Source organism: Bufo bufo, chromosome 5 (genome assembly GCF_905171765.1).
Source record: "Bufo bufo chromosome 5, aBufBuf1.1, whole genome shotgun sequence".
NCBI lineage: Eukaryota > Metazoa > Chordata > Amphibia > Anura > Bufonidae > Bufo > Bufo bufo.
Window position 1 is genome coordinate 515022263 of NC_053393.1, and position 14625 is coordinate 515036887.

Here is a 14625-nt window from a genome sequence, read left to right on the forward strand (position 1 = left end):
TAAAAGAAGCAAAATAACTTTGAGGTTTACTGGTTCTCAGTCAGATGAGAGCTGGTTTGGAATATCTCATAGTGCATAAGGCTGCCATGATAAGGTATGCTGGCTGTTATCTGTCTCATGGATAGGTGGATGGCTTGTACATACCTGGCTTTTGGCATATAGCCTTTGTGTGGTTGTCTTTTGTATGTCGTACATAATAGGAGTCTAAGACGCATCAAGCTATCCTCTTAATGCTGGGGTTTCCATCAATTTCTAACCTTTTTTATGAACCAGACACCCTCTTCTCTTCCGAGCAGGGGGTGCCTGGTTGTCTCCCGTTGACTTCCATTGTATTAAATTGTACTCCAGCACCCGAATTATTCAGCTGAGCACTCGGATCTGCCGAACTAGAGCATCCAAAACATGCTCAATGGGTTACATGTCCGGTGAGTATGCCGGCCATGCAATAACTGGGATGTTTTCAGCTTCCAGGAATTGTGTACAGATCCTTGCAATATGGGTTCATGCATTATCATGCTGCAACATGAGCCGATGGTCGTGGATGAATGGCACAACAATGGGCCTCAGGATCTCGTCAAGGTATCTCTGTGCATTCAAAATGCCATCAATAAAATGCACCTGTGTTCGTTGTCCATAACATACTCCTGCCCATACCATAACCCCACCGCCACCATGGGCCACTCAATCCACAACGTTGACGTCAGCAAACCACTCACCCACACAATGCCACACACAATGTCTGCCATCTGCCCTGAACAGTGAAAACCGGGACTCATCCATGAACAGAACGCCTCTCCAATGTGCCAGACGCCATCGGATGTGAGAATTTGGCCATTCAAGCCGGTTACGACGACGAACTGCAAGCCGGTTACGACGACGAACTGCAGTCAGGCCTAGACCCTGATGAGGACGACGAGCATGCAGATGAGCTTCCCTGAGATGGTTTCTGACAGTTTGTGCAAAAATTGTTTGGTTATGCAAACAGATTGTTGCTGCACCTGTCCAGGTGGCTGGTCTCAGATGATCATGGAGGTGAACATGCTGGATGTGGAGGTCTGCGGTTGTAAGGCAATGAACATTCATTGCACGGGCAACAGCTCTGGTAGACATTCCTGCAGTCAGCATGCCAATTGCACGCTCCCTCAAACGTTGCGACATCTGTGGCATTGTGCTGTGTGATCAAACTGCACATTTCAGAGTGGTCTTTTATTGTGGGCAGTCTAAGGCACACCTGTGCAATATTCATGCAGTCTAATCAGCACCTTGATATGCCACACCTGTGAGGTGGGATAGATTATCTCGGCAAAGGAGAAGTGCTCACTAACACAGATTTAGACAGATTTGTGAACAATATTTGAGAGTAATGGGTTTTTTGTGTATGTAGAAAATGTTTCAGATCTTTGAGTTCAGCTCATGCAAAATGGGAGCAAAGCTGAAAGTGTTGCGTTTATATTTTTGTTCAGTGTATATATATATTTGCAGACACCCAGATCTGATGGCCATCATGTAACATGTGCCTGGCCAGCACCTGTTCTGACTAAATTCCTCTATATCTATAGATTTCAATATTTTATCATCAATTTATTTTAATATTAGAAAAAAAAAGATTACTATGCCGTGAATAATGCAAACAGAAATGCTCTGTGATCCTACTAGTTAAATAAATAATATTCTGTTTTATCTTTTTCTACCAGATGATTGCCGGAAGCTCTCACAATAGTGCTTCGAGGACACAAGCCAAAATTTACTCTGCCTTAATATAGGAAAGAAACTTACATAAGAAAGCTTCGCTGAGCTGATCTTTGCAGTTCTGCAACACTGAATCTGTCTGGGAATTTAACAGCCGGGTCAATTTCCCATCTATTTTTTTTTTACCCTCTCAGTAAATTCTTATAATTGGATTTCAAAGGTAAAAATGTGTTGCCCACCATTCAACGAATTGCCATTTCCAACAAAACTTGCATGTCAATGTAAAGCCACCTCCGGGGAGTGCAGCCACCGTGAAGATAATTTCACAACTCATTTATAATGTGAATTAGGACAAATACCACTACATTTTCTTTACAGATGAGAAATGCACCTTGTTCGGCAGGTTGCATCCACTTGTCAGTAACTATCCATATTCTACAGGCCTGGGATTTCTCTCTTCAAAATTGAATTGTATAGATTTTTTCCATTAAGCCGTGCAGGCAATTAAACACATTTCTCATCCAGAGATAACGTGACTATTTATCACGGATTGAAGAGGACAGGTGGCAAAATAGAGCAGCGAATCAATAGAAAGAAGAATGATGGAAATGTAAGTTGATAGATTAAATAGATAGATAGATAGATAGATAGATAGATAGATAGCTATGAGATAGATAGATAGATATTAGATAGAATATAGATAGTAGTGTTGAGCACGAATATTCGAATTACGAATATTTATCGCAAATATCGCAACTTCGAGAATTTGCAAATATTTCAAATATAGTGCTATATATTCGTTATATCGAATATTCGTCGTTTTTTTTTCCCATCTGAAAACATGATTTCTCCCTGCTTCTTGCTTGTGGGCCAATGAGCCATTGGCTCACAAGCAACTTAAGCAGAGAGGAATCAAGACTTCAGATGGAAAAAAAAATCTGAATATTCCAAAAAACTAATACAGATGTAGTAGAGTTAACACTCGTGCTTTATGAGATGTGTTATCTAAACTAAATGCGTTAAGCAAACACCTTTAATTGCTTTTCAATGGCTTTTGTTTCAAGAAAACACAATGAGTTAAGAAATTTGAGTTAAGAGTTTGAGTGTTAACCCTGCTACATCTGTATATAGCACTATATTGAATATAGTGCTATATATAAATTTTTTAGAATATTCGTCATTTTTTTCCAACTGAAGTCATGATTCCTCCCTGCTTAAGTTGCTTGTGGGCCAATGACTGTTCACTTCAAATGGAAAAAAATGACGAATATTCTAAAAAACGAATATATAGCACTATATTCTTACGAGATTTTTACATTGCAAATTTAATTTTGAGTACGAATATTGGTGAATATATAACGAATATTCTACCACATATTCGCGAAATATCGCGAATTTGAATATTGCCCCTGCCGCTCATCACTAATAGATAGATAGAAAGATAGATAGAGAGATAGATAGATATTAGATATACAGACATATATGAGATATATGTTACATAGACAGATAAATATACAAAATGAGGCAGCACTCAATAAAAGATAAAATACCATAAAGTTATAAAGTTATTAACAAGTGGACGCTTGTTGGTGAATAACAGAACTTATTTTTTTTCTTTATTTTTTGGTAAGTTAGAACCTAAGTCAATGGGATCCTCTGATACAATGTATTATCTATCTATCTATCTATCTATCTATCTATCTATCTCATATCTTTCTATCTATCTATCTCTCTCATATCTATCTAGTGGCGTGCCTAGGGTGTTTGGCACCCGGGGCGGGTCCTTTCTCTGGCATCCTCCAATACTTAAAAAAAAATTGTACCCCCTCACAGTAGTATTGCCCTAATTGTACAACCTTCACAGTAGTTTTGTACAGATGTGTGCCCCCTCACAGTAGTTATGCCCACATTGTGCCATCTCATAATAGTTATGCCCACATTGTGCCCCCCTCACAGTTGTAATGCCCTTTTTGTGCCCCCTTCACAGTAATAATCCCCATTGTGCCCCCTTCATAGTAATAATCCCCATTGTGCCCCCTTAATAGTAGTAATGTGCTCTGTGTCCCCTTCACAGTAATAAAGCACACTGTGCCCCCTTCACAGTAATAATGCCCTCTGTGCCCCCTTCATTGTAGCAATTTTCTTTGCCTCTCTGCCCCCTCCATAGTTGAAATGCCCATTGTGCCCCCATCAAATTAGCAATGCCCTCTGTGCCCCCTCCAGAGAAGTAATGCCCTCTGTGCCCCCTCCATAGGAGAAATGTCCTCTGTGCCCCCTCCATAGTAATAAAGACCTCTGTGCCCCCTCCATAGTAATAAAGTCCTCTGTGCCCCCTCCATAGTAATAAAGCCCTCTGTGCCCCCTCTGTATAAAAAAAAAAAACCACAGTAACTACTCACCTTGTCCCGTTCCTGAAGCTTACAGTCCTCTCTCCCCTGCTGTAGACACAGATCGCTTTGCAGCACTGTGTGGGTGGAGCTTATGCAGATCTCTGGGCTGCAGGCTCCGCCCATATAGGCCGGCAGCGTGATCTGTGCCTGCAGGCTGAATGGTTGAGCAGGGAGAAATCTTCCTGCTTCACCATTCAGAGGGCGGCTGGCCTGAAGAAGGGGAGGAGTGCGGGGAGCTGAGCGGTGAGTAACAGGACCGCAACTCCCTGCGCTCCTGCAATGAGCGCTTCCATCTGTATTGATGGAGGCGCTCATTGCTTCTGGACTCGGGGCAGACCGCCCACCAGGATCCCCCTTAGCAAGCCACTGTATCTATCTATCTATCTATCTATCTATCTATCTATCTATCTATCTATCTATCTATCTATCTATCTATCTATCTCATCTATCATATCTATATTCTATCTAACTAGTATCTATCTACCTACCTATCTATTTATCTATCTACCTACCTATCTATCTATCTCCCTACCTACCTACCACACTGTATGTATACCCATTTATCCATAATTCTGTTTTTCATATTTATGGTTTAGAAGATAGTTGATAGATACTGTATACTGATTGATTTGAGGTTGAGATAGATAGATGAGATGGAATAGATGGATTTGATAAGAAAGCTTACTTGCTGATAGACGTTGTTAGTGGCCCATAAATTGCCGTACATGCTATACATTTTAATGGAGGTTCACTCCTAGGACAAATCACCTTTAGAGGCAGAGAACTAATCTTTTACTTTCAAGGACAGTAGTAGAGAAATGACATAACATAGTGCACACGTGAGACATTTTATTCTAATCTTTTCCCCATGACCCCTAAAATGTCAGACTTTCTGCTAAGATAAATATTTGGAGAACTGAAGCATAACTCACAAAAATATCAATTTCTTAGGAATCTAAAACCTTTTTATAACAGAACATTTCTAGACACAAAATAGATGTATGACAGCATCAGTACTGAATGCTGGATGCATATTTTATAGAGCCTGTCAGCATGATCAACCCTAGTAAACCAGGCATACTGTCTCATAGGCTGGATCATGCTGATTAAAACAATACATTAGTTAGTTACATACGTAGAAACATTGGGGGAGATTTATCAAACTGGTGTAAAGTAGAACTGGCTTAGTTGCCCACAGCAACCAATCAGATTCCACCTTTCAGCTGTGAAAAATGAAAGGAGAAATCTGATTGGTTGCAATGGGCAACTAAGCCAGTTCTACTTTACACCAGTTTGGTAAATGACCCCCATTCTTCATATACTGTATTAGAATTTTTACAAGAGCAGGAACGGAGCTGCTAGGAGGATCGCAAGATAAGTGTGCTCTCTTCCCCAACAGCCCTCTACTCCGCTGCCACCAATTAGTGGCAGGACCTACATGTAATCAGCGGGAATGCATGATTCGCAAATATACTTCCGATTACGTGCAAGTCCCAACACTCATTAGTGGCAGCGGAGCAGAGCAGACTTACCTCATGATCCTCCCAGCAGTTGTGCTCCTGCGCTCTCTGTGAAGCTACAGGACCACCAATGACTTCTCAGTACAAATATATGACCACAAATAAACCAACATTCTTTTTTTTTGAGAACCTCATGAAGAATTTACATAGTTACGATATTGGGGGTGTATGCTGAGAATAAAGGGGGTGCCTAAGAGGGCAGGGTGTAAGGTCATTTAGGTGATACACTATTGGGATTGGTGGCACAGGCATCAGAATACAGGGCAAGACAAGATGTCTATCCCTGTTACTCAAATGTAGTAAGCTTCAACTGGACTGGAGAAGTCGAGTGGAGTGGTGGACCATAGGCGCAAAATCACAACCAGAGATTTTCAATACAGTAGGTTTTATTGTAACAACGCGTTTCGGCAGGGGTGTAGCTAAAGGCTCATGAGCCCTGGTTCAAGGGTTCAGCTTGGCCCCCCCCCCCCCCCCTTCCCTCAGTGTTTTGTGGCTAGGGAAGCACATAGCCTTCATGCTGCCTGCCGCAAAAAATTTAAACAGTAGACCCCCCAACCCCCCATGCCAAATTCTTGACCTAACACCTTCCCTCCAGCCAGAGCTATAACTTGACAAGCATGCACTTTCTATAATACTGGTGTCTTTCTATAATACTGGTATCTTCTTATGTGGCACAAGGGTCTTTGGGCTCCCTCAGGCTTCTGGGCCCAGTAGCAACTGCTACCTCTGCACCCCCTATAGCTACGCCCCTGCGTTTCGGGGTTCTGTGGACCCATTTTTCAAGTCTGTGGTGATGCTGCTGCAATGGGACACGCTGCTCCAGGCGTCTAGCACGTGGGGCGTCCTGGTAGTGGTGCCTCAAATGGCAGGGGAGATTACCTTTTATTCATTTGCACATGAATAAAAATGCTCTTATTTCGGGAATGCAGCTATGTAGAAACCTAAGCTATTATTTTATTCATCATGATCAATCCCACTATGCAGTATGCCTGGTTTACTAGGGTTGATCATGCTGACACAGGCTGTTTAAAGGTATCTCTGCAAAAAAATAATTTAAGAAGAGTGTGATAGGAAGATGTCAACATACAAAAACATGAAGTAACGCTAAGGTTAAAATATATTGTGTTATAACCCTAGTACAGGGCCTGAGGCAGCGGAGCATGACACAGGAATTCAAAGAACACTAAAGAAACCATTGCCATGCCCTGCCCCCTTTCTCTAGACAGCGGAGAAGGATATTGTGGGGACATTACATACCATGTGTATCTCTGGGTCTATGTGTGAGGGTCTATTTTCTAAGGGGTTAACAAAAGCTACTTTCAATGCTTCCTGAGAAATGCGGGTGCTTGATGAGCTACTGCCCACCCACAGAAAGGAGAAGTCATCCAGATAAAAAGAGGAAGTCAATCGGGTAAGCAGAAAAGTGAGTAAAAGAGATTTTTTAATAATTGGATAACCTCTTTAAAGGGGTTGTCCCATGAACAATATTCTACAGTTCTCAAACCAGCACCTGTATCTGAATATTTGTGTAATTGTATGTAATAAAAAATTTAGCATATCCACTGAACTATTCAATAAAATCTATCTGTATAGCACCACCTGCTGTTTGTTCTTTTTCTTATTTATTTGTCCTGCTCACTGAGAAGGCCGCACATGCTCAGTTTCATCCTTCAGCTGGCTCCTGAGCTGTGATAGGGAGAGCATGGACACGCCCCCTGAGCTGTGATAGGGAGAGCATGGACACGCCCCCTGAGCTGCAGCAGAAAAGACACTCCCCTTGAGCTTCCAGCTTGATATAAATCTAGCAGAGCAATGAATGGGGAGATCTCTGGATCCATGTGAGGTGCAGGGCTGGTTCTAGCTTTGTTAGAAAGAGATTGTCATGTACTATATGGAGTCTGATTTTTATGTTTTACATTTGTCATGGTATAACCCTTTTAAGGTAGCTCTATGGGTACAGTAAGTGATGATTTTACTGCAACCCTAGTATGGCCTAAAGTGGCCATAACTGTTGCCAAGATCCTTTTACTACTTTTATGCACTTCCAATCCGTTTGGCATGGTCTTTTTTGCTGGTACTACTATTAGGGATGTATCTTCCAGTCTACATGACAGTCTTTTGTGTTGGTAGTACATTAGGGATGTAGCTGGGGAGAGGCTAATAGAGGCGGGTGACTGATGGTGTTAGGGAGAAGGAGGAGACAAGAAACTGTGAACTGAATTTTCAGGTATTAGATATCCTAACTATAACTAACTAAGTCTATCCTTGACTGTTATTGAATGCAAATGTGGTTCACACTGCTTACAAGAAAGAGGTAAGAACCAAACTTGAGCTGGACCCTCACCTCTCTCAGGGCCATGCTGCAGATATGTACAATACATGCTTGGATGTAAGTTTTATAGTTCTATAAATCAAAAATCCCAACTAACAATAGTCTTTGTGCCTGGGTCTCTGGCTTCATTCATCTCCCCAAGCCGTGCTTTGTAGAATGAATTCTACTGTAAAATATGTTTTGTAACTTGGACTGTATTTCATCTTTACTCGGATTCCTGTTATTCCAAATGAAGATAAGTTCAATGAAAGTTCAGTAAGTTTAGTTAATAACTATTCTGCTCGAGTATAGATTTCCACATACAGAGTGAACAAGTAGTTCTCATTGAATTCTACAAGGGAATATTGACTTTTTAGGTGGCTGGGTCATATCTCATGTACTGAGGTAATGTATACTTATTATTAAAGGGGCGTTCCAGGACTTAGATATTGATGGCTTATCCTCAGGACAGGTCATCAATATCAAATAGATGGGGTCTGACACTCTGCACTCCCACAGCTCAGATGTTTCAGAGTAGACGGAGCTGAAAGCACAAGGTTGTGTCCACCATAGTAGTGTCCGGGTCGGTGTACCACGGCTCTGCTTCCTTTCAAGTGAAGTATGCCAACACGAGAAACTACACATTGGACGTAGCCAATACATTTAACGGCCATGGGCACGTTCGGGGCAATTTATTTTTAATGGTTGCATTTTACTCATTTTGGGCTAAATATAATTTTTTTTGTTGGTCTTTCCAGCTAATTTTCAGCAGTTTTTGTGATACATGCGGTTAAAGGGCATCTGTCAGCAGATTTGTACCTATGACACCGGCTGACCTGTTACATGTGCACTTGGCAGCTGAAGGTATCTGTGTTGGTCCCATGTTCATATGTGCCCGCATTGCTGAGAAAAATGTTTTAATTTATGCAAATGAGCACTGCCATTGTACCTAGAGGCTCTGCTCTCTCTGCAACAGCCGCACCCTCTGCATTTGATTGACAGGGCCAGGCAGTGAAAACAATCAAACCCATCTATGGTTTTATGAGCTCAAGTAATCTTGTAGACATTACACCCAGAAGGTCTACAGTAATACTGTGTTAGATTCAACCTTCTACAGATGTAAACCAATGTGAACTTGACTGGCTTGATGCATTAACACAACGAAATCATATTACAGTGATACAACAAATTGTATTAAAGTAACCACCCTGGTGCTGCACATGGTCATATAGCAGTGGAGATATTCTTTAGAAGTGTTTGCTAGAGGAACATGCAGTAACTTAATTGAATATATGAACTAATTAAAGAAATATGGGATGTTGCAAACTATTTAGTAAGGTTTCTTAAATATTCATAACTGAGCAATGGATGAAATACTAATAAATTGTCAGATTCATTACCTGGAATGGCAGAGAACTGTTTATGTAGAGTATTTTCTTTAACCAACGGGTTCCTTTATTTCCAAACGATTGCCACAGTAATTGGCCTCTAGTGTTCCTAATGGTCCTTTTATAGACTGCCAAGGAATAAATTTGCCTTCCAAGCATGTGGTAATGGAAGCGGAAAATACAAGATTTATTCTTGTTATTAACTGTAGCATCTATTTCAGGGCTTAGTAGAATGGCTTGATTTCGGTACAGCTGAGGTTCTGATGTCTCAATGTAGAGGTAATGCCCTTTGGCTGTTCCCAGGGTATGGTCTTTCATGGGTCCTGTGTCAGTAGTTGGTGTCTGGCCTTGATGTCTAGTCCAATCAAAGTCATCAGTATCAGTGTCTTGCGTCCAGTTACATAATCCTTCTTCGAAGTTGCACTGTAATTCCGAAGCTGCAATAAATCATAGGAATAATGTTTTATAGAAGACAGATATCCTGACTATAGATATTCCACTTATTCTACGTGCTTGTCCATACCGTAAATGATCTTATCTCTGTAAATCATCAGTAACAATACAGCTTACTAGAGGTTGTAGGTAGGCTTCATTCAGTTGAGGATTGCTGTTGTACATTGATATCATTGATGTTGGATGATAGAGAAATTTTCATCTATTATCTAGTTAAGACAGCCTACAGTATCTCCATATGTTTTGCAATAGCAAATGCGTGTAATATATGGAAGTCCCCTGTCCACTAGCTAGTGACAATCTCCCAGTTGCAGCTCTCCACTTCCTTTTTGTTGACTGGCATGTCTTGGTGAGGTTGGTCCGTGTTGATGCCTGCTGATTAAAGTATATCCTACTCTTCCTATAGTTTCTAACTTTTGATCCTGACCATGGTTCTGTTACTAGATTCTGTTTTTGTCTCGCTCCTTGAACTTGTTCCTGTTTTAATACTTCTTGGTCTGACTTGTTGTATCCTGACTGCTCTTCTGGTGACAACCATTGGATCTGTTTCTGACTATTGCCTTGCACTTGGTGACTATTCTGGGGGAATTCAACTTTGAAAGTCCATACCCCCTTGCAGGGTTAAAGAGTGAAGAATTGAAAGATTCCTTAGACTCCACACTCGAGTTTAACAAGTGCCAAACCGATTACAGCTTAGAGGCTCCAAATCTCCTATGACAGACATAACAACTACATAGAATGGCTTTCCCTCAGTAGGATCCCGATCATTGTGCATTACATGGATGGCCCATTGATTTAATCTCAGGTCTTCCTTTTATAAAAGGAAGGACCTGAACTCTTCCCAAATTCATTCATAAGTACGTGTACATTTTCTTATTTGGTGAAGAAATGCTTAAAAGTGTTCCCATTTAATCAGAGGATCGGTGATAAATGTTAGTCCCCCATACCTCCTCTCCAGCATGTCCATTGTGAAAATTATTTGTATGGAGTAGTAATCCATCATGTGTTTTGTCAATCCATACAACTGTTTAGGAGATACAGTATGGAAACAGTGCAGTACCCCAGAGGACTACTGAAAAAGGGTTAACTACTACCAAAAGAGTTTATGTAATGTTGACAAATTAAATGTTGTGATTTGTTGTTAAACGTACTTATCTTTTTATGCATTGTGTAATCCTAACAGCAATATATGGGCATTATAGTGTTAACTTTAGCACAATTTTTTGGTTGCCATGGTGATGGCCTTGGTCCACTGCCTGAGTTAAAACTGACAACAAGATGAGGTGGAATACATTCGATTTTCCCCAAATCCTCCATGTGAACATATCCGTTAGACTAAGCTGTTAGGTCACTTTCTGACTGCTGAGGAGATGAGCTGCCGTATGTTTCCAATGGCAACCAGTAGAATTTTTGAATGTAGAAACAAATGGGGAACACGACAGAAGTCAAAATTGGTGCGAAAACTGCAAAGATGAAAAGTTGCTCAATGTTTTAATGTACATTACAACTATGAAATGTTGAAATCACTGTGACAGTATTACATCTCTTGGCTTCCTTCGGGTAAATTGGCAAGGTAGCGTTTCCAACAACCAAGCAAATGCTGAGCTTCCAATGAAAGAACAAAAAGCAAAACCCATATTTGAGGGCTCTTAAGTTATTATGATCATTTCCATGCTTGAAACATGATAGTCAACAGCAGTATAAAGACTTCAAAGACAGAGCTGACATTTATTTTTTTTATAACTGTACTGGCCATGCTCATATTTATAGAAGGACACATAGAAAATAATTCCAGTTATATAATAGAGGAAAATGATGCAGAAATGTTTCAGGAGGCAATAATGATATAATTAAAAAAGTCACATTAATATATTCCCTTGCTGCAACCACTTACTGCAGACATTGTCAGATCCGCATAAAATCTACTGCGAAAATGGCAAAGAACTATCTCATGGCTTCACCCACAAATAAGAACTGACAAGCTGCCTTGGCATCGATTTACCCTTGTGCCGCCAAAGGTTTATGACATGTCCTACCATTATGGCAATGCATTAGCATGTAAAGTATACACATACACACTAAAAATGTCTTTAATTCAGCATTAATGAGACCTTATAGGTGCCAGATTACCAGAATATACTGGGCAGTCATAGAAAAGCTTATTTTTTTGGGCGATCAATAAGGCACTCTAAAATCAAAGTCTAATAAAAATATATATTACTACCGGCCTCTATACACCAGATACACGTGGGAACTCGAGAATATCAAAAATTCTATTGAGTAACCAGAAATATTATTATTATGAATAATAGAATATGAATAGCAAAATAGGGGCACATTTATTAAGACCGGCGTTTTAGATGATGGTCTTAATAAAGCCCTAAGCGGTGGTGGTTCCGCCAAAGTTATGAAGAGGCACCGGCCTTTTCATAACTTTGGTGCATTCTGCGCAAGTTCTAAATGTAAGACAGCTTCCGAGCTGTCTTATATTTAGACCTTTTTCTATGTCCGAAACAGGCGTAGAAAATGGTAAATGCGATGGGCCTGCCGCCCCTTCCCTGCCCACGTTATGCCCACTAATTTAGACCTGGCATGAGCGGGGCGAAGTCGCAGATTGAGGCGCAACTAATACGCAAATTTTTTAGGCATATTTCAGAATGATAAATGACCCCCATAATCTTGATGATAAAATCAAACTCAGTTCAGAAGACATCCAATAACTATCCTCAGTGCCCTAGAGATATGTTACTAAATAAACAGAGCACCCGAAGTCTATAATAGGCATCCACATGTAAAATATACCGTTTTTCTCAGTTTACACAGCAAAAGAGGTATTCCAGTTAGGCCTCATGCACATGAATTTATTTTTTGTCCGCATCTGATGCAGATTTTTTGAGGGTCGGATGCAGACACATTCACTTTAATGGGACCACAAAACTGTGTGCTGTCCGCATCCGCATGTCAGTGGCATCCGCAAAAATATAGAACCTGTCCTATTCTTGTCCGTATTATGGACAAGGATAGGACTATTCTCTTGAAGGCAGGACGTTCCATTCTGCAAAATTCAGAACGCACTCGGCGGAATCCGTGTTTTGCGGTCCACAATTTGCGGGCAGCAAAATAGGCTACGGTCGTGTGCATGAGCCCTTATAAACCTTGAACTTTTTGGCAAAAAAAATGTCAGCTCTAGATGTTAGCTGAAATTGTATGGGAAATATATTGTAAAATGCAGGACACACAAAAGATATTGCGGACCGCAAAATAGGCTACGGTCGTGTGCATGAGCCCTTATAAAAAGGTCTAAGCAATCTAACCATCCTGTGGATTGGTGATAACTGCTAGATTAATGGGGGTCCAACTGCGGGAAAACCACACTCTTGCCACTCTTGCTGTCGCTCCATTTAAAGTCTCTGGAACTAGTGGCGCACCTTCAATGGAGACAGACCATGCAACTGCTACTGGACCAGTGCTGACCTCCTTCTTCTCTTTTCAATGTGAAAACACTGCATTTCCATACAGTCAGCACTAGGGAGAGCTCCGAACAACCAGATGATTACAGCTTCCATTTAAGGCCATTGTAACTGCATACATTTCTATGCACTGAGCTCCCTCTAATGGTCAGAATGAATGCCATAATTATGAAGCATTTGTTCCACTTTACTGACTTAGGATGAAGTGGGTCCAATTAAGGCACTGTCACTCTATGGCACTGACAGAGATGGCTGTGTCAATCACTTTATACTCTTTTCACCACTGTAGGAAAGCGGTTTACATCTAATAGAAAACTATGTACAGTACAGGCCAAAAGTTTGGACACACCTTCTCATTCAAAGAGTTTTCTTTATTTTCATGACTATGAAGGCATCAAAACGATGAATTAACACATGTGGAATTATATACATAACAAACAAGTGTGAAAAAACTGAAAATATGTAATATTCTAGGTTCTTCAAAGTAGCCACCTTTTGCTTTGATTACTGCTTTGCACACTCTTGGCATTCTCTTGATGAGCTTCAAGAGGTAGTCCCCTGAAATGGTCTTCCAAAAGTCTTGAAGGAGTTCCCAGAGATGCCTAGCACTTGTTGGCCCTTTTGCCTTCACTCTGTGGTCCAGCTCACCCCAAACCATCTCGATTGGGTTCAGGTCCGGTGACTGTGGAGGCCAGGTCATCTGGCGCAGCACCCCATCACTCTCCTTCATGGTCAAATAGCCCTTACTTTCAAAGTTTTCCCAATTTTTCGGCTGACTGACTGACCTTCATTTCTTAAAGTAATGATGGCCACTCGTTTTTCTTTACTTAGCTGCTTTTTTCTTGCCATAATACCAATTCTAACAGTCTACTCAGTAGGACTATCAGCTGTGTATCTACCTGACTTCTCCTCAACGCAACTGATGGTCCCAACCCCATTTATAAGGCAAGAAATCCCACTTATTAAACCTGACAGGTCACACCTGTGAAGTGAAAACCATTTCAGGGGACTACCTCTTGAAGCTCATCAAGAGAATGCCAAGAGTGTGCAAAACAGTAATCCAAGCAAAAAGTGGCTACTTTGAAGAACCTAGAATATGACATATTGTCAGTTGTTTCACACTTGTTTGTTATGTATATAATTCCACATGTGTTAATTCATAGTTTTGATGCCTTCAGTGTGAATCTACAATTTTCATAGTCATGAAAATAAAGAAAATTCTTTGAATGAGAAGGTGTGTCCAAACTTTTGGTCTGTACTGTAGTTTAGAAAGACACAGCCTGTAGACCCCAGAGAAAGGATTGTGTGGAGGCACAGATCTGGAAAAGGGTGCAAAAACATTTATGCTGCACTGAAAGTTCCGAAGAGCACAGTGGCCTCCATAATTCTTAAATGGAAGAAGTT

At 40.8% G+C, this 14625-nt stretch overlaps 1 protein-coding gene across 1 annotated transcript in view; it reads right to left on the reverse strand.

Moving 5' to 3' along the window:
- The window catches only part of MALRD1 (MAM and LDL receptor class A domain containing 1), a 365234-nt gene that overhangs the window by 329289 nt on the left and 21320 nt on the right, over positions 1-14625 (reverse strand). Inside the window, exon 7 of the mRNA XM_040434052.1 lies at positions 9311-9735. Within this exon, the coding sequence (XP_040289986.1) occupies positions 9311-9735 (425 nt within the window). The remainder of the gene's footprint in view (positions 1-9310; positions 9736-14625) is intronic.